At 49.1% G+C, this 24,146-nt stretch overlaps 1 protein-coding gene across 8 annotated transcripts; it reads right to left on the minus strand.

The window, feature by feature from the left end:
• Window positions 1-3,417: 3,417 nt before the first annotated feature.
• LHX9 (LIM homeobox 9) lies at window positions 3,418-23,842 on the minus strand. 8 transcript variants are annotated; one of them, XM_040565726.1, is made up of 7 exons: window positions 23,569-23,842; window positions 21,732-21,850; window positions 16,857-16,975; window positions 15,216-15,418; window positions 14,250-14,605; window positions 9,239-9,441; window positions 7,397-8,058 (listed from the first exon to the last, which is right to left on the minus strand). In XM_040565726.1, the coding sequence occupies exons 3-7, from the start codon at window positions 16,971-16,973 to the stop codon at window positions 7,801-7,803; spliced, it is 1,137 nt and encodes a 378-aa protein (XP_040421660.1). In that variant the 5' UTR covers window positions 16,974-16,975; window positions 21,732-21,850; window positions 23,569-23,842; the 3' UTR covers window positions 7,397-7,800. The 8 variants fall into 8 exon arrangements, with proteins under 8 accessions (XP_040421663.1, XP_040421660.1, XP_040421658.1 ...); XM_040565724.1 differs by lacking the exon at window positions 23,569-23,842 and adding an exon at window positions 22,097-22,294; XM_040565723.1 differs by lacking the exon at window positions 23,569-23,842 and adding an exon at window positions 22,097-22,294 and having other exon boundaries at window positions 21,732-21,864.
• Window positions 23,843-24,146: the final 304 nt, after the last annotated feature.

The following is a 24,146-nucleotide window of genomic DNA, read 5'->3' on the forward strand; positions in this document are numbered from 1 at the left end:
GTTAAATAACAGAAGAAATCTACTCACTTGGAACAATTCTATTATTGCTCTACTTAGAAAGCACTCCTGGGTGGATGTTAACCTCTCTCTAATAGTTCATAAAGAACAGCAGCATTTATAACTTCTTAATTTGTTCCAGCATGATTCACAAAAAATGTATCTGTCCAAGGGTTTGATTATTAAGAAAAGTTTTGACCAAGTAGGGTAAAAAATTACTTCAGCTAATATAGTTCAGGCTTATCCATGTACAGGAAACAAGGCATCTTCAAATAAAAAAGCAGAAAGAAAGCAGTAGTTTCTTTAAGACTGATATTCAGAGCCTCAGTGGTGCAGCATTTTATATCAAATATGCTAGCAGGCACATAAAAGGCATGCAGTCCCATTCATGTACTTTACAGTATCCATTTACCTTTCTTTTCAAAAGCCTACTTCTTATCAAGTCAAATAATACTGCAGTGGAAAACTAGAAAATAAAATGTGAGGTATAGTCTATCACTTGTGGCTGCAGCCTGACCAGTAATTATATGAGTATCTTTGCAGATGAAAAATATTCACCTCTGAGCTGCCAAGTTGGTTACTTTCTAAACTTATCTTACCTCCCCTGCTGACACAACATGCATGTCTCCTTATTATGACGGCATATGTATCTGTTTGGTAAATGTAATTAGCAGCTATATCATATTAAGATACAATATTAATATATAGTTGGCGTTCTTGGTTTTCCTGATGACAAGTTTTATTTTGCTGGTGTTCAGTAACATTTTGTTATTTTGCTTAGATAATTATTCCTGAAAATTTATTGTTACAGATTGTTCCCTACTGCATCTCAGTCATAGCATCAAGTTATATGTGGTCACAGAAGGCTACTTGGTCATTTACACTCTGGTAAGTCCAAACACCAAAAGGAAATTAGTGCAATCAGGTTTCATAGGATGATAAGCTATCACATTTCTCTCACTTACTGCTTATATTTGTAGTTTGATAACCATTCCTTAGATTGTTCCTTCCTTTATTATTTATTTGTTCTATGCATGAGTCTCACAGATTCAAAATACTATGCATCTGGTCAGACTCAGAAATCTATAATAAAGCATGTAACTGAGATGCAAAAGGGAAACATATCTAACTTTTACTTGCTACCACTAAAATAATTATTGTCAGTATTTTTATCCTCAGTGTGCTAAGTCCAATTTGAAAAGAGGGCAAACCAGAAAATAACACTGATTTTTGTCAAGCTAAATTAGGCCTTTAGTCTAGCTCTCTGTTCCTAGCAGTAGCAAATACAAAAATTTCAAAGGATGCTTGCTCGCAATCCCATTTCCAAAAACAGAAGCACACTTGATCCAGAACTGACTGCAGCCAAGAAGCTATCATTTCCAATATTTATCATATTAGTAAAAATAGAATTGAATGCATATAATGTCATTTGTTATGATTAAAACTATTTGCAGTGTGGAACACTCTTACAGAAACATGCAAGCCATGAATTCAATGATTGCAGTAACTTTGGTTTTCTGGATATTACAGGAAAAGCTAGCAAAATAATCTGTACACGTAGATGTTTCAAGGACTACTGTTTTTCGGTCCAAAGCTATGAAAAAGAAAAAGCGTATGAAAGTACAAAATCATAACCTAAAAACTGCTTTGGAAAAATGTCTTACTTCAGAGAAGCAACAAAACAGAAATTATGACAACTGATTTTGCTGGAATGTGTAAGCCTGGAGAGTTGCTTCGTATAGGTTTGAATGACTTAAATAGATATGAAAGTACTGGTTATGTGAAGGCAAGACAAGGATATGTATCTAGGTATGTGTCAAGATGAGTCTGTGTCAAGTGAGAAGCGCGGAAGAATTGTTCAACATTGCAGAATAACTGAATAAAGTCTCCAACACTATAGTAGCTTCTGGAAATTCCAGTAGTATAATTTGTGTCCTGTATTTGGGTGAAGGAGAAAGAAATATTTTGAAGTCAATTTAATGCATGTGCCAGGTGCTTGGATTAGCAGCTCTGAAGAATGAAATCCAAAGCACAGAGCGGCATGGCTGTCCTATACATTCTGTCTCGTTCTGAAGGTTATGCTTTCTTTAGAGACGAGAGTAATTTAGTCTCTATGTTCATTCAGCTCCTGGCTCAAAGCCTGTGGAATCAGGGAGAGAATATTCACCAATTTCAGTCTGCTTTGGTGTCAGCCTTCTGTCATTTGACCTGGTCCTGCAAACCTTTTCTCTGGCAAATAATTCTTAGTCAGATGTTCTAGGACTGCACAAATTGACTTCTATTTCAAGACCAGGAGTGCAAAGAAATGCTGCATCTAGATGTATCCACTAGAAAGAACCCCAACACATTTCTCACTTCTGACAAGTGAAAACCTAGGTTTGTCTTGCATTCTCTCAAATCTTGTCTGAAATTATTCCTTACTTTTCTTTCTTGTATAATGCTGCCCTTTCAACATTTACTCTCTTAGTGCAGGAAACAGATATTCTTACCTTGTAAAAAATCTTAGATTGGCTAATGCAGCTACTCACACCAATCAGAGCACTATGTGCAGGATCATCTCCAAACAAACAATAGCACTGTTAAGAAAAGCAAACCTTACTATCACTGATCAGACTGGGAAACGTAAAATTGTCCTGACTGCAGTTCAATCGGTGACAATTTTACCATTGGCTTTAGTGGAGCTTGTATTTCACCAGGAGTATTTAACTATTTTTTTCTAATTTGAATCAGAATAAAAAAGCAGCACATGGACAATAATTTAGACTAGAAATATGTCTGTATTAAATCAGGGGGAGAAGGAATCCAACTTATTAAAGAATGCAGTGATTTACAAAAGGAAAATTATAGTACATAAGTTTTCTCATGGCTCTAAACACCAACAACTTCTTTACCAATTTTAATAATTAATGTTTGTAAAATTTTCCTGTGGACAACAAGGGGAAACCACATTATGGCTGTGATATGAATAATCACTGTGCTACATTTCCTTTCTTTCTGCAGTAATAAATACACATAAGGCTTGGTTTAAGAATTTCACAATATACTTAAATTTCTGATCAAGCTGATTTGAATTAAGTCCTCCATGCTAACATTTTTCCATAGAACTTTACAACAGACTATAAAAGTGTTGTTTAAACAATACTTCCCATAATTGCCACCAATAAATGATACCTTTTTATTGCCGTTAGAACACTCTTGGTTACCAGTTTCCAGAGGTCGCTGCAGTAATCTGTATGTAACCTTGTGTTATGTTGTTAATAACTGTATGGTTTTCTTTTTAGAATTCAGAAACTGGAAGAGTTTAAGAAAACATGCAAAATGCTGAGGATACACGTAAGTGAAATATTTAATGTCCATCATTCATAAAAGTTACATTGTTTACATAGGGTTCATTAGTATATAATAAAAATGTCATCTTAATGAAAGATTTTCTGGCAAGTCTTTTATATGTTAATTTGTTTAACATATGCTTTGGCTATACAGCTAAATAGGAATATATTTTAAAAAATCTTTCTGCAAATAGTTGCTTAACAGTTACAAAACCTCATTACTAATAATTGGTTATTTTTACACTTGCTTGTCAGCTTGTAAAAATCATCTGTGATTTGGACTGGGAGTCTTAGGAGCATCTATTTGTTAAGTACTTGCTCATTGCATAGTGACCATGTAAACAGCTCAGGGAACCACAAATTATATCCATGTATTCTAAAAGTCATTGAGAATTTTACATCCTGCTTATGTTATCTTATATTGATGAAGAATTTGGGGATTATTTTATTGTTGATACTGATGGGAATTTTTAAAAAAACATGTCAGTTTTGTACAACAAGTTAAAAAACTAAAAAGTAAACACCAAATGAAATAATTTTATGCTGTGCAACAGTATTGCTACCTCATTCTTTTTGATTTTATATATATAACACATTGGAACTGCACTGTACTGCTTCTTTTCAAAATAAAAGTTTAAATTAGTTGGAACAATTAGCTATGTGTTTACATAAAGTTAACTATGTTTGCATCAAATAAAATGTTTATTAATGAAAGCTATTATACAAGAAACATCAAAGAGAAATTCATCATACAGAAATGTACACTATATGTGACAGATGGAAAAGTGCATGCAGATTTGTCTCGTTTAAAAAAAAAAAAAAGAATTCAGAAACAATAGTACTAAGGTTACTGGGTTTTGATTCCTATGATTTTGAATGAGTGAAAAGTTCTCTTTGAATTTACAAAAAGCCATTTAACAGATATGACTAGTACACATTAGCAAGCAAGTGGAATGAATGCACTCAGATTTTATTTTACAGGTACTTGTGCTTGACAAATGTGATATTTTGAAAGAAAAGTTTTCTTCAAATATGGGCTGGGTAGATTGCTGCCAGGTTGCTCTGGTTTTATACATAGTTTCTCTAAGTTTGTTTTTAATACCACACAATTTGTTGAAGCCTTCAGTTCTGTTAATTAGACACCATAAAATAACATATGTTTTGTTAACATTCAGGAAATGACATCAAGTCTTTTATTTTTATTTTTTGGCTCAATAGATTTTTAAATGTATGATTATCATAACCTAATATTGTCTTTGTCTTCACTGCAGTGGATTTCCGATCAAACTTTTCCCCTTCTTTTAATACTTTAGGGAATTTTCAAACGTCGGGATGTTTGGCTGTAATGCCCCATGATTTGTTCTCCCTGAAAGAAATCATAGTGACAATTTATTAAACTACAGAGCAACCTGGCTTTTCGGGGTCTGCAATTCTATTTTGTGTTCAATATACCTAGCATTAAATCTTGATTCATTTCATCATATTATTTAGGTTATATTTGTCATGCAATAACTTTAGCTACTAGTTCTCTGGCTTTTTTAGAAGTCTACGACAGGGTTTCAATATCAAATCAGTGGGGCATTACTTTGCATGTTCAAAAAGGGGGAGTTAAGAGGCTAAAATCTAAATTGCACCAGCAGTAGCATATACATTGAATATGAAGAAATTGAAAACCTAAGAAGGAACCGTATTTTAGAATATTTAAAAGGGCGTGTTTCCATGTTTAGTACCAATTGTTCACAGAGACAGTAAAAGCAGAGACACACTGGAACATGTAGGCTTTAAATTAAAACAAAATAATAATAATAATAATAATTAAAAAATAAAAATAAAAAACTGATGGGAAATAATACTCCTTAGATTCAAAATGGTTTATTCACACAAATTTAATAGGATATATCACAATTGTTTGGTCCATAAATATTTAGGGGAAATAGTTTCTATACAATGCATTTATCAATAAACAAAGAAACATGGACAATTTTGCTAGACCACTTACTGTACTATAAACACGAAGCTCAATATATAAGATTATTGGATTTATCAACTATATCTGAAAGAGTGCACAACTGCTTTCTATGACATGTTTGTCCCCTCTAACAGGATACACCATAAAAAGAGTTTCAGAAATAAGAGGTAAAACAGTACAAAACTAGTGAGGTGTCAAAAGGGCTTAAAACAGTTAATTTAACAAACAACACGTATATCCTGATTTTTCACAAACTTACTCCCAAGGTATATCATAAGGCACATAGTAGAACTGAGTTTTAATTAGTCTACTTAATAAAGTAGATCTCTAGTACCATATATTGTTCTGTCAAAGAACAAAATTTATAAGTATCAATATTTTTTACCTGTAAAAGTGTATTAATAAAGATCTCAGCCTTACCAAGGTTGTTTGGTCTGGTTAGTGGTAAATGCCCATAAGATAATAGAAATAGGAAAAGTCAAGATTTAATATCCTTAGAAGATGATAACCATACTTGCTAAATATATAATGGCAAACACACCTTTCTTCTATTACAGTGTTAACATCTCTTCCATCATCTTTTTTTAAAAATAAGCTACTTTTCTGTGCTAATTTTCTAAAAACCCTGAGCAAAAATTACAATAATGCACTTTAATGTGGGCAGTGAACTGTCAATATGTAACCACACATTTATACAGCCAAAAAGGACACCTTTAAAATATATTAAATAGCCACTTTGACCACCAAAAAGGAGATTTGATGGTGTCTAAAAAGTGGGGTATATGTGCAAAGTTATTCTTAACAATCCACTAAAAGCAAGACATAGATCTTGACTGTTTTTTGTTCGTTTTGTTTCTGAGACTCTCCACAATCTAATTGGTGTTCAACTACAATAAAAGGATACAAATGAACATTCACCACTGCCCAGACCATTCAGACTTTTAGCTTAAATAAAATTAAAAAGAGAAAGATCACTATTGTAAACTAAGAAATGTATTCAGATCAGCATCCACAAGGCTTCTGAGTTTATCTGTTTTAAAATTATTCACTGCCAATTCCCAATTTTGTAAGAATTTTTGCTAACTTTTTTTTTCCGTTTATACAAAGTTTAAAAGTTAAAGTATATGTTAAAGATAGTAATGAACTAAAGATTTTACGTTCCTGTGTTAAACAAAGAGTCTGATACAATCTCAGGAAACATCTAAAGTAAATTCAAAATAGCAATGAGTAAATTGTACTAAAATCATGTTCCTTAAACGTCTTAATAAATTATATTTTGCTTATTTCCATTTTCCCTGAAAAAGTATGATTTATCAAAAACTGGTTTTAACCGTACATGTGCGTATGCGTCCTTGGAAATCATTTTTGTGCTCACTAAAGAGGCTGTTCGCTTTAATAGCATGGCATCGAAGCCGTGTAGCAAACTGCATTCTTTTTTTTTTTTTTTTTTTTTTTTTTTTTTTAATTCCAAATCAGTGCTGTGTGACCGATTGCAGAGAAAAATGAAAAACCCTCCCTCTGCAATTCTTCAGATCAGTGGGACTCCCAGCCTGAGTTGTCACTCTGCTGTTATTACTTTAATACTGCCCTTAGAGCAGTGAGCTCTCTCTGGAGGGTGTTCCCCGCATCTTGCCTCCTGCCCGTACAGATGGCGAAGTCAGAGACTCGCAGCAGCACCCCCACGCGCGGGCTGGGGCTCGCTCTGCAGCCCTCCACCAGCTTTCAGCGGTGGCCAGGGACGTCCCAGCTGGGTGAAGAACTGCCGGAGGGGTGTTTGGCTGTCCCAGTGAGACGCCCCAGTGCTCAGCGGGGTCACCTTGTGACCAGTGCATAAGCAAAAAGCACTGGGACTTGCGGTCTGACTAGTCCAATGATTAATTTAATTCGTTTTGCATTTATTTTTCTACATTAAAAAAAGAAATCATACAAAATTTGTAGATGCATTATAAAAATAAAATGAAATTTTGTGTTCTTAAATGCCAGAAGTGAACATACAATCCTGAAGGAGCATTCTTTTGGCTATAATTAAACTGATTTTTGTCTGGTTATCAAGGAGGGAAAAGAAACTTCTGCTTTTGTTGTTAGTTTTTTTGTTTGGTTGGTTGGTTTTTGTGTTTGTTTGTTTTTTGTTTTTTGTTTTTTTTTTGTAGTAGTAGTAATCTTTTTTTCAAGATTCTGGAAATAAGTAACATACAATTTTAAGAGGCACTTATTGGAATGATTCATAACCTTCTCTTCAGTTGTCTGATGAATTAAAAAAATTTGAGTACAGTTTATCAACAATAAATCTTCATTTATTATAGCAACATATTACTTCAAACTCATTTGCCAAGTGGCTGCAGATGCTACACATCAAGCTGTTTATTTTCCCAAATATTTTGTGGGTTTGTTATTTTGTATTTTTTTTTAAAAAGGCTTGAAATTAATAAAAATTATAATAATAATAATAATAATAATAATAATAATAAAGAAGAAGAGTAAGATTAAAAAAAAAAAAAGGAAATGTTAGAAAAGGTTCGTTAAGGTAGTTTGTGAGGGGCTCCCGGATTCGTGGCTGTCCAAGTTAGAGGTCACTGATGTCACTACAGTGATAGTGGGATTGGTCAGGTCTGTTAAAGTGGTCGCAGTGCCGGGTGGAGTGAGTGCGCCGCTGTCTGCTGAGGGCGGTGCCGGAAGCGAGGTGCCATCAGCTTTATCGACACCCCCATTCTCCTGCCGCAAAAGGTTCCTTCTGAATTTGGCTCTCGCGTTTTGAAACCAAACCTGCAAACCAATCCCAATTGATTTCTTTACCGATGCTTGTTTGTGTTTGTTTGTCTTTGTTCTTGCTTTTACGTAATTGTCCTGCCGATTGATTTGTGTGGCAAATCGCCCAAGTCGCTCTACAGCTTCGCTCGCTACTGGTGGTCCTGACTACAACACGCGGGAGGGCCCGGCGCCACGGCGCTCGCTGGAACGCGGCAGCCCAGCCTGCAGACCTCGTGGGGCAGCCTTGGAAAAAACCTGCTCGCTCACGCACCCAAGGGGAGCAACTTCTTGATGGCCACATGGTGCTTTCTTGGGTTGGAGAGGGTTGGGGTCAAGACTCACAACAGAGATCGAGGCAAAGGGTGAATGAACAGATCTTTGCCAAGGCTTGAAATTTATCTCAATCCTTTTAAAAGGCTGATGAGAAAGGGAGGGAGGGGTGATTACACCATCCCTGTCGTACAGGTTGTTGATACGGGTCACCTAGTCTTTCTGTTCCGTAAGGTTCACTGAAAATGGTTTAGGTGGTATGTAACACAGACGAGCAATCGCCGCTAATAGATTCTCCTTCTATCTCGATTGCTGCCCTTCTTTGGCACTCTGCATGTAACACATCCCTCGCTTTAACTTCGCTGAGCTAGCACGCACCTTTATGGGGATTTTTATTAACGTCGTCTGCTGGGCGCTTTCGCAGAGAGGTAACTTTTTACTATGGAGGCCCTTAGTGATAACAGGGAACAGGCTGGTCCTGGAGATCATAGCGGTCAAAGCTTCCCTCCTGTGTACTGGGGGATCAGCTCACTGAGGGGCCACGTTCAATGCGTCACAGGAGCCCAAAGGCTTCACCCAGTGTGTGTAAAATGAGTAGGTTCGCTACCTCTCTCCTTAGTAAGGCCACCACAAAGAGACTACAGATCCCAGGGTATCTCCTGAGTTGGTAGGCTGCGGAGGCTGTTTCCTCGTCTTGAGGATGCAGCTACTTACAAATCATGTTGCAGTGTTTGGCTGCCTTTGGGTGATCAGGCACATATTTGGCACTCTTGCTGTGTAACACCAAACCCCTCTGAAAACCCACTAGGGACGCAGCTAACAAAAGTATTTGTATATATATCGCTCTCGTTATGCATACGGGAAATGCTATCGGCTGGCAGGGGTAGGGGAAAATGCTGGCAAGCCTGTGATGGTGGCTTCTTACCTGCAGAACTCTCTTGGTCAGGCCTGTTTTCTGGGCAAGCTGCTTGAGGTCCTTGGCATCTGGGTTGTGGTTGATAGCAAAGTAGGACTTCATGGTACGAAGCTGGTGGTGTTTGAAGGAGGTGCGCATGCGCTTTGTCTTCTGGGATGGGGGATAAGGCTGCTGGTCTCTGTCCAGGTGATCTGCCTCATTCTCGTTACAACCTGGGCAATGAACAAAGGAAACAAGGAGTTAGCGGCCGTGCACCACGTAGGATAAACGAATCAAGGCAAAAATCATCACGCATGTACTATTTGGAAGGAAGCAAGGGAGGAAGGAAGAGCTAACGTGGCGCAAGAATAAGTATAGATGTGATAATTAAATGAGACAAAAAAAATCAAGAAGATGACCTTCTCCTATTTTTAAAACATGCTATGTCTCCTGGGCCTTTACCTACTAAGGGCAGACTTAGAAAGTTATCTCTCCTTTGGCATTTATTTTCAAACAAGTCTTTTCCCTGTGGTGATGGTTTTGCTTTGGGCATCCAAAGAGTCATTTGAAATCTCATTCAGATTTTGAAATCTCACTCACTGAAACACTCTTAGCTCGAGAGGAGAATAAAGGTCAAGCCAGCATTCTGAGTGTTCCTGAGCTTTCCCCCAAATCGCAAGCACCTATAAAAAAAGATGTGCGGCAGGAAGGTTTGTTGTGACAGTTGATCAGGAAAGCATAAAATCTGGACTTTTTTGCTGCTAAAATGAATGCTTTTGGACTCTGCCTGGGAGTTCATGCGAACTGCTTAGAGACTTTGCTCTGTAAAGCATCTCCAGAAAGCGGCTGTGTCGGGGCTTGATTCAGGCCCTCGGTCTCAATCCCAATCCACAGCAGCTCTTCGCTGGTCCTGATCTGTGACATTTCTACAAGCGAACACTGGCTCCAAAGTGTAAGAGTTTCCCTGATTTCTCTGGCTTAGGATTTTCAAAGTGTCTCTAAAAGGTGACTTTGTTCCAGATTACACTTTTATGGGTGTGACTTGCACACTAGAGTTGCAGCTCTTCAGGGACTGTGGCATCATCATCTCACCCTGGGGAACGAGGTGATAGTACTGGCAAAAAAAAAAAAAAAAAAAAAGAAGAAGAAGAAGAAGAAGAAGAAGAAGGAAAACCACCTGTATTCTTCTTTTTGGCTTAAAAGCAATTGGGTTACTTTCAGGATCCCATTTTGTAAAAATAGCTCAGTCACACAGGAGAGAATTGATGATGTAATCATGGTAGAGCATATTAATTAAAAAACAACTTTAAAGAACAGCTAATTAAAAATATTTCACAATGTGTGTAAACTAGATCAAGTTTCATTAGTTGCTCATTTGAATTTTTGAACTGCTCTCAAACAGTGGATTATTTACTAGGCCAAGTAGATCCCGGTTTCTCCAAAAAGAGAGGAGAGAAGGAGAGAAATCACACAATACAGAGATTGATGTTGACAGTGCTAAAAACAGAGGCAAAACAACTTGAAACCAGGAGAAAATAAAAAGCTTCTTGAAGGTGCTTTCTCTTTTGAATTATAAGACGAGTCAACAAGAACAGATGCTGGTAAGACAACACTTTGACAGAAAATCAGGTGAATAGTTAATTATAGCTAAGTTTGCTTCTGGGCTTGGTAGGAAGTATATCTGCACTTTCAAACAAAGTGAGCTGACACTTCTGAAAATACCAGGGGTTGAAATTTGCCTTGAAAACAATTTCAGACCAGATTTGGATTGTATTTACTCCTTGTTTTCACAAGCAATCACACTGCCTTCAGTTAAGGCGTGTGGCCAGTAACTCGTACGCTGACATAAATCAGATTACCAGAATTCAGTCCTTGAGTTTTACTTCAGACAGTTGCAAGCTGCTTGTTTGTTTGCTTTGCTTTGCTTCCTCTCCGATCGCTCACGTTTGCAGCAGCAAAGCGAACTTCCTCGGGCTCCTCTGTCCTGCTTACTGCCTTTGGCTCTGTGGTCTGCTTTTTGTCCCTTTTTTGTTTGATTGACTTTGGCTTTCATTTCCACGAGAAACTGGGAACGGGGCTCCAAGCATCCTCAGACCAGCCCAGCTAATGCAGTGCTAAGATCAGTCTCTGTTTTCCACGGGTGGAGCAGCGCTGCGTGGCTTTGCCGCGTGGTAGTGCGGAGCTTTACGCTGCTGCCCGGGGAACTAGGGGGAAGCGAAAAATGGGGCAAGACTGTTGCTCATTTCATTGCCACGGGATCACGGGGCTGTGAATTTAGTTTTGCTTTGGAAAGAGCTACAACAGTTTGCTTTTTATTGCCAAGAATTTTTCACATGTATACTGTGAAATAAAGTAAACAGCTCTTTCAGCAACAGCTGTGTAAAATATTTTCCTAGGGAAATCTTCTTCACCATCCCATTTCTATATCCTGTTGGCTGTAAGTCAACACGGTTTCCCTCAAAATACGTATTAATTCTGTGATAGAAGAGGTAATATAGAGAAAGCTTTGAATGTTTTAAGTACTTTTGAATACTTTCTCCCATTTTTTCACATTGCTTCCAGGCACTTCACCAGTAGGAACGGCTTTTGCCTCGGAACATTTCGAGTTATTTATCGTTGCGTTCCCACTTTCCAGCCGGGGAGCTGATCAAAGCGCTGAACAGAACAGAGCCCAGGGAGGCTGCTGTGGATCCGGAGGCAGAACCCGGTCCCTTCTGGCCCCGAGCTCCGCTCCCCGGGACAAAAGGAGCGCGGGGCCGGGGGCGCTGGCACACGCACGCGTTTTTACGCGTGGCCGGCTGGGGACGGCGGCTCAGTGGCACTGACCCGAGCCCGGCTCGCTCCCCCGGTGGGAAACTCTCTCCACATCGCCCCGGCCGACCTGGGCTTCCCCTTCCCCTCCGGGTGTTAGCGGCGGGGCTCTGAGCAAACCGGGGCCGACGGGAGCGAGCCTTTGGTGGCCGCCCCTGGGGACCCGCTCGGCCGCGGGGAGGCTGCGCCGCGCCGGGGGCTGCGGGGAGCGGGGGCTCGGCCGGGCCGGGCCGGGCCACAGGGGGCTGCGAGCCCGGCCGGGGGAGGCAGGAGCCGCCCCCAGCACCCCAGGGTGCGGGGCTGAGCCCCTGTCCCCTGCCCGGGGGCCGCCCGCCCGCTGGAAGCGGTGCCCCGCTCGGCCGTGCGGGGCCGGGGCCGCGAGCGGGGGGCGGTGGCCGCCGAGTGTTCGGAGACTTTTGTGTTTCGGGAGAAACCGTTTCGGCTCCCGCTGCTCGTTTCGGGAAGGGCAGAGCCTCCTGTTCCTCCCCCTGCAGCTGGAGCGCGGAGGGGCGGTGGGCTGCAGTCGTTTGCGCCGGCTGCGCGGTTTGGCTGCAAGCTGTGTTTTGTCGAGAGCATGTGTCAGCGCTGGACACGGCTAGATAATGCTTTAAACGACTACATAAAAGCGTTACGGCCCTACCAGGTCACAGTTCTCGGCCAGCTAGAGTGAGTCCAAAGCATCAGATTAAAGCGGCTTTTTTGTTTGTTTGTTTTGTTTTTAATTCTGCGAGATGTCGATGAAGTGAGCTGCGTTTTTATCGTGAGCAGTGGGTTTTAATCCCATTTTGGAGTCGGCGAAACAACTGACATCCCCCGCTGGTGTAACGAAGGAGACTTTTAGGACTAGCGCACGAAAACTCTGACGGCGCCTGCAAATAATGCCTCTCTCGAGTCCTGACCTGAAGCTTAGGCGGTGTTTTGTCATATCCACAGCTTTTCATTTTTCCCTAATTTCCGATCCTAATCCTGACGAGAAGCTGTCCCTAAACGTTTCTGTTTAAAGGGGATTTTTAGGGGATGTGGGTGAGGGAGGGAGAACCGGAGGCATAGGCGCCCCCCCCTCAGCAGCCGGGACTGAGCGAGCCCTGGCTGTGCTACAGGTCCCCTTTTCTTTAGCAGCTTTCAGCATTGATTGGAAACCGCTCCGGAGCCAGGGATTCCGATGTCATCTTCAATTAACAAGGAACAATTAGCGCCGTGATTGCCCTGGCTCCGAGGCCCGCGGCTCCGAGGAGATGCAGCAGCTCCCGGCCCGCCAGGAGGAGCCGCGCAGGGGCCCCCAGTGGCAGCGAGCGGCTTTGGGGCGGAGGGAGGCAGGGAGGGAGTCAGGGAGGCTGCGATGGAGGCCGGAGGGAGGCAGGGAGGCCGCAGCCCGCGCGCGTCCCTCTCCCTGCGCTCGCTGCAAGCATTTTGGGGTCGGGAGCTGCGTAATTGGGCTTAGCCCTCGCTGCTTTCTTCTCCCGCCTGGTGAACCCCCGCCTGAAGCGCCTGGCCACCACAAACGCCCCGCCGCCGGCCGCCAGCACTGTCTCTAGACGCGGTTTGGGGACTTAAAGTGGCTGAAGTTAGGGGGGATTTAAGACAGCACCACTCGCTCCCTGCCTTCCCTTAAGAGAGCAGAGCCCGTTCTCGTTAATTACATTTGTTAAGGCTTAGTTGCAGGGAACAGCATTTATTCGTTGGCCTCTTGTGCAGCTCGGTTGTTTATGTGCCAGTAAAACGGAACTGTTAGCCTGAAGAGTTCATTGCTATGGGTTTCCTATCTTTATTGAGTGCCTGCATACTCCATTGACGCCGTAGGAGCCATGCACTGACTTTTCTCTAAAATTATTTTTTGCTGATCCTTTTGGGTACTTTTAATTTGAGGTCTAAATGACGAAGTGGTTTTTGTTCGCAAAATACAGATTATGGTACCGCTATCTCTGAGGTTCCTATGGAGAAAGAACTCTGTGGTGTTTGTCAGGGTTTTGTTTTGTTTTGTTTTTGTCTTTACCCTGGGAAGTGGCTAAGTTTGGGTGCTTGACATTAATAGGCAAAGACAGCCCTTGAGGAGGGCCGCTGCTAGCTTTCCCGCAAACCCTGCAGCCCTCAGAGGGCTGTTTGTTTGTTTGATTTCCCAGTGGTTAAGCAAGATTTGGCCTGCCTGGGTCCCTCGCGCACTGCCTAGCCGAGGGGAAGCCCGAGCGAGCTCTTGGCGGAGGGGCAGGAGAGCTCAGAGTGTGTTTCCCACCTGAGTTGTAGTTGACGATGTCCACTCCTAGGGCAGGGCTCTTTCTTTTCCTGGGCCTCCCCTTCTGGACCGTGCCGGTGCCGTTGAAGTAAGGCAGCGCCAGCCCTCCGCTCTTGGCCGCCAGCTCGGTGTAGCTCAGCTGAGGGGGGTATTCTCCTTGCAAAAGGGACTCGAAGTGGGCCCTGCAGTAAACCAGGTTGTCCTTCATGCCAAAGTGATCGCCCGTGGTCAGAGTCTTGTTGCAGGTGGTGCAGGTGAAGCAGCTCAGGTGATACACCGACTCCCTGGCTCTCATGACCATTTCAGAGGCCGAGATCCCAAGGTGGCAGCGGGCACATCTCTGCACGGAGAACCTTCTGAGGGAAACGGAGAAGTGGGCATCAACTAGAAGAGCAGGGGAAGGCCGCCCCCGCCGCTGCCCACCCGCCTCCTTCCCGGCCGGGGGGGTCGGCGGGGAGCCCCCGGCCCCGGCCCGGGCTGCTCGGAGCAGCGCCTGGGGCTATTTTCCGCCGGGTGGCCCCGTTCCCTTGGGCGCGCAGAAGCCGCCCCGCCGCCAGTGAGCGCAGGTAGGGGCGGATGGGGCCCCTAAAAGCTCCCCCTGCTTTTAGGGCCGAGGAACGGGCTCCGCGCTGCGGGGCTCGGCAGCCGCGCTCCTCGGCTCCCCAGCGGCGGAAAACAACGGCAGGCAGCGGGCAGGGGGAAACTTCTGTCGGCCCTTGGCTGCCTCCGCTGGGGGCTACCCCAGGGCAGCGGGACACCCGAGGCACGGCTCCTGCGGGGCTCGTGTGCCCCACACCCCCCGGCCACCCGTTTGGGTTCGGCACGGGGGAGGCTGCTGAGGGGGGACAGGGGCGTGCGGTCAGGGAACCGCCGGCCGCAAGAAGCCGCCTTGGCAAGCCCGCGCGGAATTAAAGCGCGTTTCGCGCGGAAATGCCTTGTGAGGGGCTGCGGTTTTGCTTGCTGTACCTGTAGTAATCCTCCTTGCAGTAAATACTGCCGTCCTTGGCAAAGCAGGTGAGCTCTGACTCCAAAGCCAGTTTACATTCACAGCACTTAAGACACCTGAGGTGCCACTGTTTGTCCACAGCCAGCAGGTAATATCTGTCGGAGATCTTCCCTCCGCAGCCAGCGCACAGAGCGGGCTTCTCGGGGCTCAGGGGGGGCATGTTCTGCAAGACAACCGCGCCGCGACCGCGGGTCAGACGGGGCTGGGACGCTCCCCGCGACCCTCCAGCCCTGGTACCGGGCCTCGGCTGCCGGCTGCACCCCTCTAACCCTCCCCCAACAGCCTCACGGCTTTTGGACATGCGGGGGCAACTGCTTAGGCCTTAGAAAGGGAAGCCGAGCCGGTTCTTCTCCGAGTTTGGAAGTTACATCTGGAGCTTCCCCGTCGCTTTCGCCTGTGGATCGGGGCGCTCCGGGGGAACGGCGTTTTCAAGCAGGACAGCACCGCTCTGCCGCGCTGCAAGTTTGGGGCACGGGTGCGCGCTCGCACCAATTCTCCCGTCAGTTTTCCCCCGTGCTCCAAGCAGCCCCGAGCCCGTCTCTGGAGGAGAACGGGCCGTTTACAAGCGGAGCTGGGGAGAGGAGACAGGTGGATGGTGCAAAGAGCAGCGAGCGCTCAGCCCCTGGCCGGGTTTCGCCGAAAACCAGCACCTTTTCGCCAAGCAACTTGTGCGGGTTGCCGGGGCCGGGCGCCCCGGGAGGAGCCGGATCCGCACAAAGGGGCACGGAGCAGCCGCCGCAACAAAAGCTCCGCCGCGGAGCCCGGGGCCGCTCTCGCCGGGAAAGTGCCGGGGAAAACGGGCCCCCAGCACCTCCCTGTGCGGCCAAAAGTGTTTGAAAGCGGCAACTCTGCGATCATTTTCCGACCCGAAGTTGTGCTGCGCGCCCCTTTCTTACAGCGATCGGAAAGGCGAGTGGGATTCACATTGCAAATCCTCCCGCAACAAAGCGGGGGCTTTTTTAGGACAGAGGGGGGGAGACCCCAGGGCCCGAAGCGGCGGCGCAGGCCCCGGGCCGTTACTTTGCGCCCGGTCCTTGCGGGGCCGCAGAAGCCCTACAAGTGGGCGGGGGGGGGGGGGGGGGGGGGCCCAGAGCGCTGCGGGACCCCCCCGCTGCCGCCCCAAAGGGGGCGGGCGGGCATCGGTCTCGGGGAGAGCCCCCTCTCTGCCAGCCCCCCGCTTGGGGCCAGAAACGGTGAGGAAAAGCAAGCAGCCGGGGGCTGCGGGGTTTCGTTTGGGAGGTGCGAGCAGCGCGGAAAGCGGAGCACACATCGCGGTCCCGCTCGGACGGGGCACGGCCACCGCAGGGCTGCTGCTCGCAGCGCCCCTAACAGCGACCCCAAATACTCCCCCCGTGCTCCGGAGAGCGCACCCGGCAGCATGTGGGGGACAAATGACTAAGTGAGCCCGGCGGCACGGCACGGCACGGCACGGCGCGGCACCCGGCCCTACGGCTGGCTGGCCGGGAACAGTTTCTACAAGCGCAGGGTTGCGGGGAAGGGGCGGGGGGGGGGAAGCGCCTTTGGCTGCCACAAGCCGGGGCTGTCCCGTGGGGGCCCACGCTTGCAGGACCCCTCTCGAGCGGGGCCAGCTCCCTTCTTACCGTTTCTCGGCCGTTCATCTGTCCCCCTTTGGCCAGGCGGGACTCGGTCTTGGATCGCCTCTCCATCTCCTCCATGATTCCTTGGATATGGCCTCCGGAGATCCCGTGGAAAAGCATGGCTGGGGGACGGAAAGGACAAGTATTTTCTTCTGCTCTGCACCCCACTATTTCCATATACAGACCCCAGAGTCTTTAGATCATCCAAAAGGTTTACACCGAGGCGCACAGCGCAGGGAGGGAGGTTGCAATAGGAGATTCTCTTTGCACAAGCACCGAGGGCTTCCTGAAGATGTGCAGAAAACAAACAAGGGGGAGAAAATGTGATAATAATTAATTAAAAAAATAAAATAACAAAAGCGAGCTAAAGGATCTGTTACTGTTCTGGAGAGCCGGGGCTCCTGTCTGGAGAGACTTGGACCTGGGGCAGTAGAAGCGCTCGGGAAAGGCTATAGTTTTGAATACAAAGAAAGCAAAAAGAAGTGCTATTTTCAGCAGTCCCTGGTTGCTTTAAAGTTCCCAGTGCCTGTAGGTTGGATTTGGGACTGCTGCTTTCCGGAGCTCTGTCCAATTTGTTAAGAGACTAAAGCCAGCCCATTTTTGATAATTTAGTAGGAGGAGTTCTCTCCCTTGAGCTGCCACTGATTTTTATTCAGACAACAAAGACCTGTCATACTCCTCTCAACCCCTAGTGATGGGCAAGCCGTGACAAACACCGCGGCCGGGCTGGGGGTGGGCTGGGGTGGGCTGGGGTGGGCTTTATCGCCTCCCCCAAACCCGGAGCCCCGCGGGCTGGCGGCGCCCGGCGAGGGGCCGGGCCGGGCCGGGCCAAGGGGTACGGCTCTGTGCCCGGGGTGGGGAAGGGAAGGGAAGGGAAGGGAAGGGAAGGGAAGGGAAGGGAAGGGAAGGGAAGGGAAGGGAAGGGACGGGAAGGGAAGGGAAGGGAAGGGAAGGGAAGGGAAGGGAAGGGAAGGGAAGGGAAGGGAAGGGAAGGGAAGGGAAGGGAAGGGAAGGGAAGGGAAGGGAAGGGAAGGGAAGGGAAGGGAAGGGAAGGGAAGGGAAGGGAAGGGAAGGGAAGGGAAGGGAAGGGAAGGCCCCCACCCCCGCCGCGGTCTCGTCCCTCGGCCGCTCCCCGGTTGCCGGCTGCGGGCGCTGGTTGCGCGCAGGGGTCCGGGCGATGCATTCCTTCCTGGCTAATCTCTCTCCCTGCTCCCCCTCCCCTCCTCTCCCCTTTTTCCTACTTACTTTTCACACCACTCTTCCTTGCCTTTCTCTGGAACAGCTGCCGGCTGTTTCCTGACACCTCGATCCCCACTGAAGGATCTTCCTGGCGGCAGCTCTGCGCTCCTCGCTCCCTGGGGGACGCTCCACACCAAGCCCGAGCGCGACTAGTGAAACAAGTACCCCAGCCCCCACTTCCTTTCCACAGCATCCCAGAGACATCCTCAGGGGCTCCTCGAGTCACCTCTTCCATGTAACCCAAGATCCAGGCAGCCCGTTTCCTCCCTTCTCTTTCCCCCTAAGTAGCTAAAATTAATGTTATTTGCAGATTGAATGTTGCTACATTCCTCCGAGTGCCAGAATACAGCTCATAAAACACAATTTCACACAAAGATGAAGTCAATCAAGTGAAATAAGCCGGGATTTTTTTTTCTCTGTTGGCACACTAGACCCTGGACAGCAGGGCTGCTATTTACTGTAAGTAATGTAATTAGCCCTTTTGGATGGAAATCAATGTGTTGTATGTGTGTGTGCGTTTTAATAAGAGAGTAATAGCTATAAAACCGACGAGACTCAAAGGGGTAAGGGAATCTCCTTAAAACGGGTAGATGCCGCCACAAGCCCGAGTCTCCTGCAGAGCACTCACGGTCAAAAAAAAAAAAAAAAAAAAAGAAAGGAAAGAAAGGAAGAAAGAGAGAGGAAGAAAGAGAGAGGAAGAAAGGAAGGAAGGGAAAGAAAGAAGGAAAGCAAGAAAGAAAGAAAGGAAGGAAAGAAGGGAAGAAAGAAGGAAGAAAGAAAGAAGAAAGAAGGAAGAAAGAAGGAAGAAAGAAGGGAAGAAAGAGAAATGAAAAACAAAAAAGAAATGAAGGAAGGAAGGAAGAGAGAGAGAAAGACAGAAAGGAAGAATTAAAGGAAGAGAAAGAAAGGAATAACAAGAAAAAAGAGAAAAAGAAAAACCTGCGTGTGGGGAAGGAGGAGGGAGAGAGGCTTTCCTTGGAGAAAACAAGTCAATTAGCACAACAAGGCGTCAGGAAAAAATACCCGGGGTGGCTCCGTCCGGGCTGCGGGGGCTGCTCGCCCGGGCCCCCCTCGCCGCGTGCCCCCCGCCCGCTGAGCCCAGGCGCGGGGCCGAGGCGGCTGCGAGGGGCTGCGCGACCCGAGGCCGGCCGGGAGGGGCAGGGGGCTCGGGCAGGGCCGGGCAGGGGGCGGCCGGCTCCTCGGGGGGCCGTAACTCCCCGGCAGGACGGGAGCGTGTGCCGGCTGCTCCCTGCTACCTGCCGCTGCCCGCAGAGCCGAAAAAGCTCGTCTCGGGACGCTTTGGGTTGAGCGGTTGCAAGAAAATCCCCTCCCGGCCGTCCTGCCCGGGCTGCCTGCCCCTGCCCCGCAGCCTCGGGCGGCTCCGCTCCGGCGTGTGCAGGGCACGGGCACCCCAAAGCGGCCCGGGGCACCCCAAAGCCGGCCCGAGCCCTCTCCCGGGGCAGGGGCAGGGGCTGCCAGCCCCCGGCAGGCCGGGCTGTGGATGCCCGGCCCTACCTGAGCCCCGCGGCGCCGCTAGGAATAATTGGGCAGGCTCGTAACAAAAGTCAGGAGTGAGCGAGCCTGCCCCGGCTGGGCACGGTTAATTCCCGAGGGCTTCCTTTCTGCTCCGTCAGCTAGCGTTAGGGACACGCTGCGGCCGCTCCTCCGGAGGAGGCCGGGCGTTCCTAAAGCGTTTTCTGCTCAGCGTGCTGATGCTGCCGGAGCGCTTCTTACCTAAAGGGACACCAAAAACTTCGTTGCTGGCATCGAACGTGACTTCTCCGTTTCCGAAAGGCCTGTGGGAGATCACGGGAAATCTATTTCAGCGTTCCCAGGTCCCCCCCCGGCTGCAGGTTGGCACCGCGGAGCCCGGAGGCTGCAGCGCGGAGGCCGCCGGCTCCGGCTGCTTCCCTCGGCAAGGGGAGAAAAAAGCCCACAAAGAGCACGACGGGGAACCTAAAATCCAAACCCTCCACTTCATCCCCGCTGGATCCATTTGCATTAGCACTCGGGCCCTCAGCGCGGTGTCCCCTTGCGGGGCGCTTTCACCTCCCTGCGCCGCAGCGCGCCGGGGAGGCTGGGCGAGGCGCCGTGCCCACAGCACCCGAGCTCCACGGCAGGAGCTCTGGGGGCTCTCCTCCCTTCCAGCACACCTCGGCACGGGTTTCCCGGGCCGCCGAGGGTGACAGGGGACGTGTGGCCGCGGGGACCCGCGCAGGGACCGCGCTTGCTGAGCGCGGCGGCCCCGGGGCGGCCTCGGCCGGCTCTGGCCTCGCCCCCGGCCCCGTTGCCAGCCCGGCGATTAGCCGGGTCACCGGCACCGCGCTCCTCTCGGCCACGGGCGACGGGCTGAAGCCCCTTACAGCGTGAACGACCTTGCGCTTGGTCGGCAGGGTCTGGGACGACGGCTCCGTGCAAATTAATTATCGACCGGCGATAATTAGCAAAGGAAGGGGAGGGCGCCGGGCAGCGCTGCCTGGGGTCGCGCCGTGCCGCCGGTGCCAAAGGCGGGGGAAGAGCAGCGGCAGGACCGCGACCCCGGGCCGGGGGAGGGGGGGCCAGACGGGTCTGTTCCTAAAGCCTAACGCGACGTCGTGCTCTGCTGGCTGGCGGTGGAGTGCGGTGCTGTTCCCGCTCAGCCCCCTCGCTTTGTGAAGTCTGCGCCTAGTCCAACCAATCTGGACACAAAGAAAGAAAATTTTCGTGGGGTTACATCCGTCGGCGGCGGTATGGAATTAGCCGATGTTCTCAGCATTGAAATGATTGCGTTTCCTAAAAATAGAAATTAAAAAAGCCCGGTATTGTTTAAAATTCCACCTTGGTGTCCGGAGCAGCATCCTCTCCCATCTCCCCCCTTCTCCTGCCCCTCGCCCCTCGCCTGTAGCCCGGAGCCGAGCAAATGCCGCTCAGCCGGGGCAGGGAAAGCCCGGCACGACCGGCATCGAACGGAAAAAGGGAAAAGCCCGGCGCGCTTGGACCTCCCGTAACCTTAACGCGCGGAAATTAAGCCTCGCATTCGGCCTCTGAAAGAGACGGTGCTTAACTGAGAAACCATTAGGCGCTTGGCAGGGTAAGCCCAGGCGCATCCCCACGGCCAGGCGCTGGGGTAACCCAAACCCATCGCACCGCCGGGAGGAAGCGGGAGAGGCAGGTTATTGTCTGACACGAAACTGTGCGCACCGAGGAGGACCTCAGCGTTGTTAGCTCCTCGCTTGGCTCGTATTAACCCCAGCCGCATTCGCACTCCGGTTGTAATTAAGCCGCTGGAAATGACCGTGTTGTGCCGCTTTTGGAGAGCGCACCCGTAAAGGCTAGCCTCGCAGCCAGGTGAGAGGAGCCGTTCCACGGCAAGAAAAAAGATACATAAAAAAGAAAAAGAAAAAAAAATAAAGAGCGCGGGCTCCTTTTTATTAAACCGAATGGCTCAGTCTTCCCAGGCTGCTATTTTTCTAGATTAAAACACACACGCACCAAATGTTGTCTGCGAATACACCTGGGGAAACGACCATTCTGTGGTGTTTAAAGGAGAAAAAAAAAAAAAAAAAAAAAAAAAGCACCGCGCCAAAGAAACACCCCGCAAATGACATCCGTGAGGTCGAAATAACTGCTTTGCTAGCACAGGCTCATGCAGGATCTTACCTTGAGACCTTAGAAGCTTCTTCCAAAATTGTACCCTCCTTAATGAGTGATGAGGGATGGCTTTTGGATGGAGAAGAGGGGCGATGATCTAGCCAGTAGATGGAGGTTGTTCCTTGTTCCTAGCAGAGGATCCCTATGTTAATTAAAATAAACAAGCTGCTTGGTGGAGGTTTTTCCCCTCTCCCTCTCCCCCGCTACACAGCCTCTAATGCAGAATTGACGTGAATTTCTAACCTCTGACCCTTCGCCAGCGCACGCTTATACCTGCCTTTTATTTTCTGTTGGCTTCAAAATATTTCTCCAAACAAACCAAACAAACAAACGAAAAAAGAGGGAGAACGAGCAGAAAGAGGACTAAATCCCACCTCTCAGTTTGGGCTGCCTCGCTGGATTCTCTTGATTAGCTGTCTCAGCTCCTCAGTAATCAGGTGAGGTGTTAATGGGGAGCTGGTTGTAAATAAAACTAATAAAGCAAAGAACATATTAGGAAATTAAAAAAAGGCGAGGACTGGGAGCCTGCTAAAAATCTTGCAGGGAGCGGAGCCTTTCCGCATCGTGTCGTTTTTTTCGTTCTGTTATTATTCACAGCTGAGAGCAAACCCCGTGTTGTTGCCATCTCTCCACATTTTTTTTCCTTTCAAATCGTACCGAACCAGCCATGGACTGTATCAACCCTTCCCACTTTCATAAAAAGCCTCTCAAACGGAGTCGCTAAACAGCAAACTTCAGGCTGATCTGATGTGATATGATATACGGATTCACGGAGCAACCTCGCTTTGCCAAACCCGATGAAACTGCGAGTTGTCATGCAACACCACGCAGTCAAACCTGGGATAATTGAAAAAAGGGAACCCAATTTAACCCATTAGAATAAAACCCGATGCCAAGATGAATCGGAATCACGGCTCGGGAGGTGCCACTGCTGCTGACAAGTGATGCACCGCCGAGGTGCGGGCTCGGGAGCCGCCGCCGGGGCCGGACTCGCCCTGCCCCGGGGGCTACCAGCCGCTGCCCCACCGGGCCCGGGCTCCCGCAGGGCTCTGCAGCCCCCCGACACCTCCACATCTCCCCCCTGAGCCCTGTGCCCGTCGGCTCGGCGCGGCCGGCTTGGCGACCCGTCCAGAGCAAAGAGCAAAGCAGGCGAGGGAGGGATGCTCGTCTGCGCCCTCGGAGCTGGGCACGGGGCGGAGAGCCGGCGAGGGGTACAGGGGGGAGCCGCTCACCTCCGGCCCCCCGGGGTCTCGCAGCAGCCCCGGACCTTTCCTCCTCTCCCCCCCGAGCTCTCCGGCGGCGGCTTCCCCCGGCCACCGGCCCCGCGGGGGGAACGGGAGGAGGAGGAGGAAGAGGAGGAGGAAGGCGCGGGGCTCGTCGTGAGCCACCTGCTGCTGCCCCCCGCCGCCCTCGCGCCTCCTTTCGTCCCTGCTGCCCCCCGGGAACGGGACCGGAGCCGGCACCGCCAAGTCCCCGCCGCCCGGGGCACCGCAGCCCGCAAGCACCGGCGGGGAGCCGGCTGCTGAAACGCCGGCAGCGGACCTTGGCTCTGAAGCGTGCTGCTCTCCCGTCCGAGGGCTGTTAGTACACAAACGAAACCCGTCTGGATGTTTTCTGTTACCAGAAGGCTGCGCTGACGTTCAAAGGATCCGAACCTCAGCATCTGGGAGCCCGCACGAGCATCTTTTCGGAACGGGCTTCGGGCCATTTCGGTCAACCAAAGCTGAGGGAGGATCGAAACGGGACAGCGAGCAACCGGCTGGAGTTGCCAGCCCAAGCGAAACCGGCTGCTGCTCCACGTGAGAGTATACACACATGAAAAAAAAAATAATAAAAACACCAACACCTTTCCGATCCTAGCAGACCCCCGGGGACACTCGGGACGGGGGGAGACACAGGGAGGCTTGCTAGCGAAAGGAGGGCGGAGGAGCCGCAGGTAAGGTCCCCCCGAGGTGCTCGGCACCTCCTGGGTGCTCGGAGCCCCCGCAGCACGCCTTGCACTTCGTGCTGCGTTTGCAAACGGAATTCCTGCGTCGTTCCGAGGCTTTTAGGGACTCGGGCGCCAAACGGCCCGCTGTGCAATCAGCTGCACAGGACCTAAATTAGTCGGACCCCGGGGGAAGCCGGTGAGCCTCCCTCTCCCCAGCTCCGAGCGCGGCTCAGCCCCCGGGGGCGGATTTCCCCGGGCGCCGCCCGCCTCCAGCGGAGGGCACAGCACGCAGCACACAGCAGCTCCAAACAACGCAGCATGGCACAGCACGGCACGGCGTCGCGCGGCACAGTGTCGCCGTCCCCTGTTCCCCCGCCAAAACAACCCGAACTCCTGGACCTACCCAAATCAGCATTTCGTAAACGCCGCGGTGCATACAAGTGATGTTAAATACAACCGAGGCATATACCTACTTTCTCAGCTTCTTTTAGAGA

This window comes from Cygnus olor, chromosome 8 (genome assembly GCF_009769625.2).
Source record: "Cygnus olor isolate bCygOlo1 chromosome 8, bCygOlo1.pri.v2, whole genome shotgun sequence".
Lineage (NCBI taxonomy): Eukaryota > Metazoa > Chordata > Aves > Anseriformes > Anatidae > Cygnus > Cygnus olor.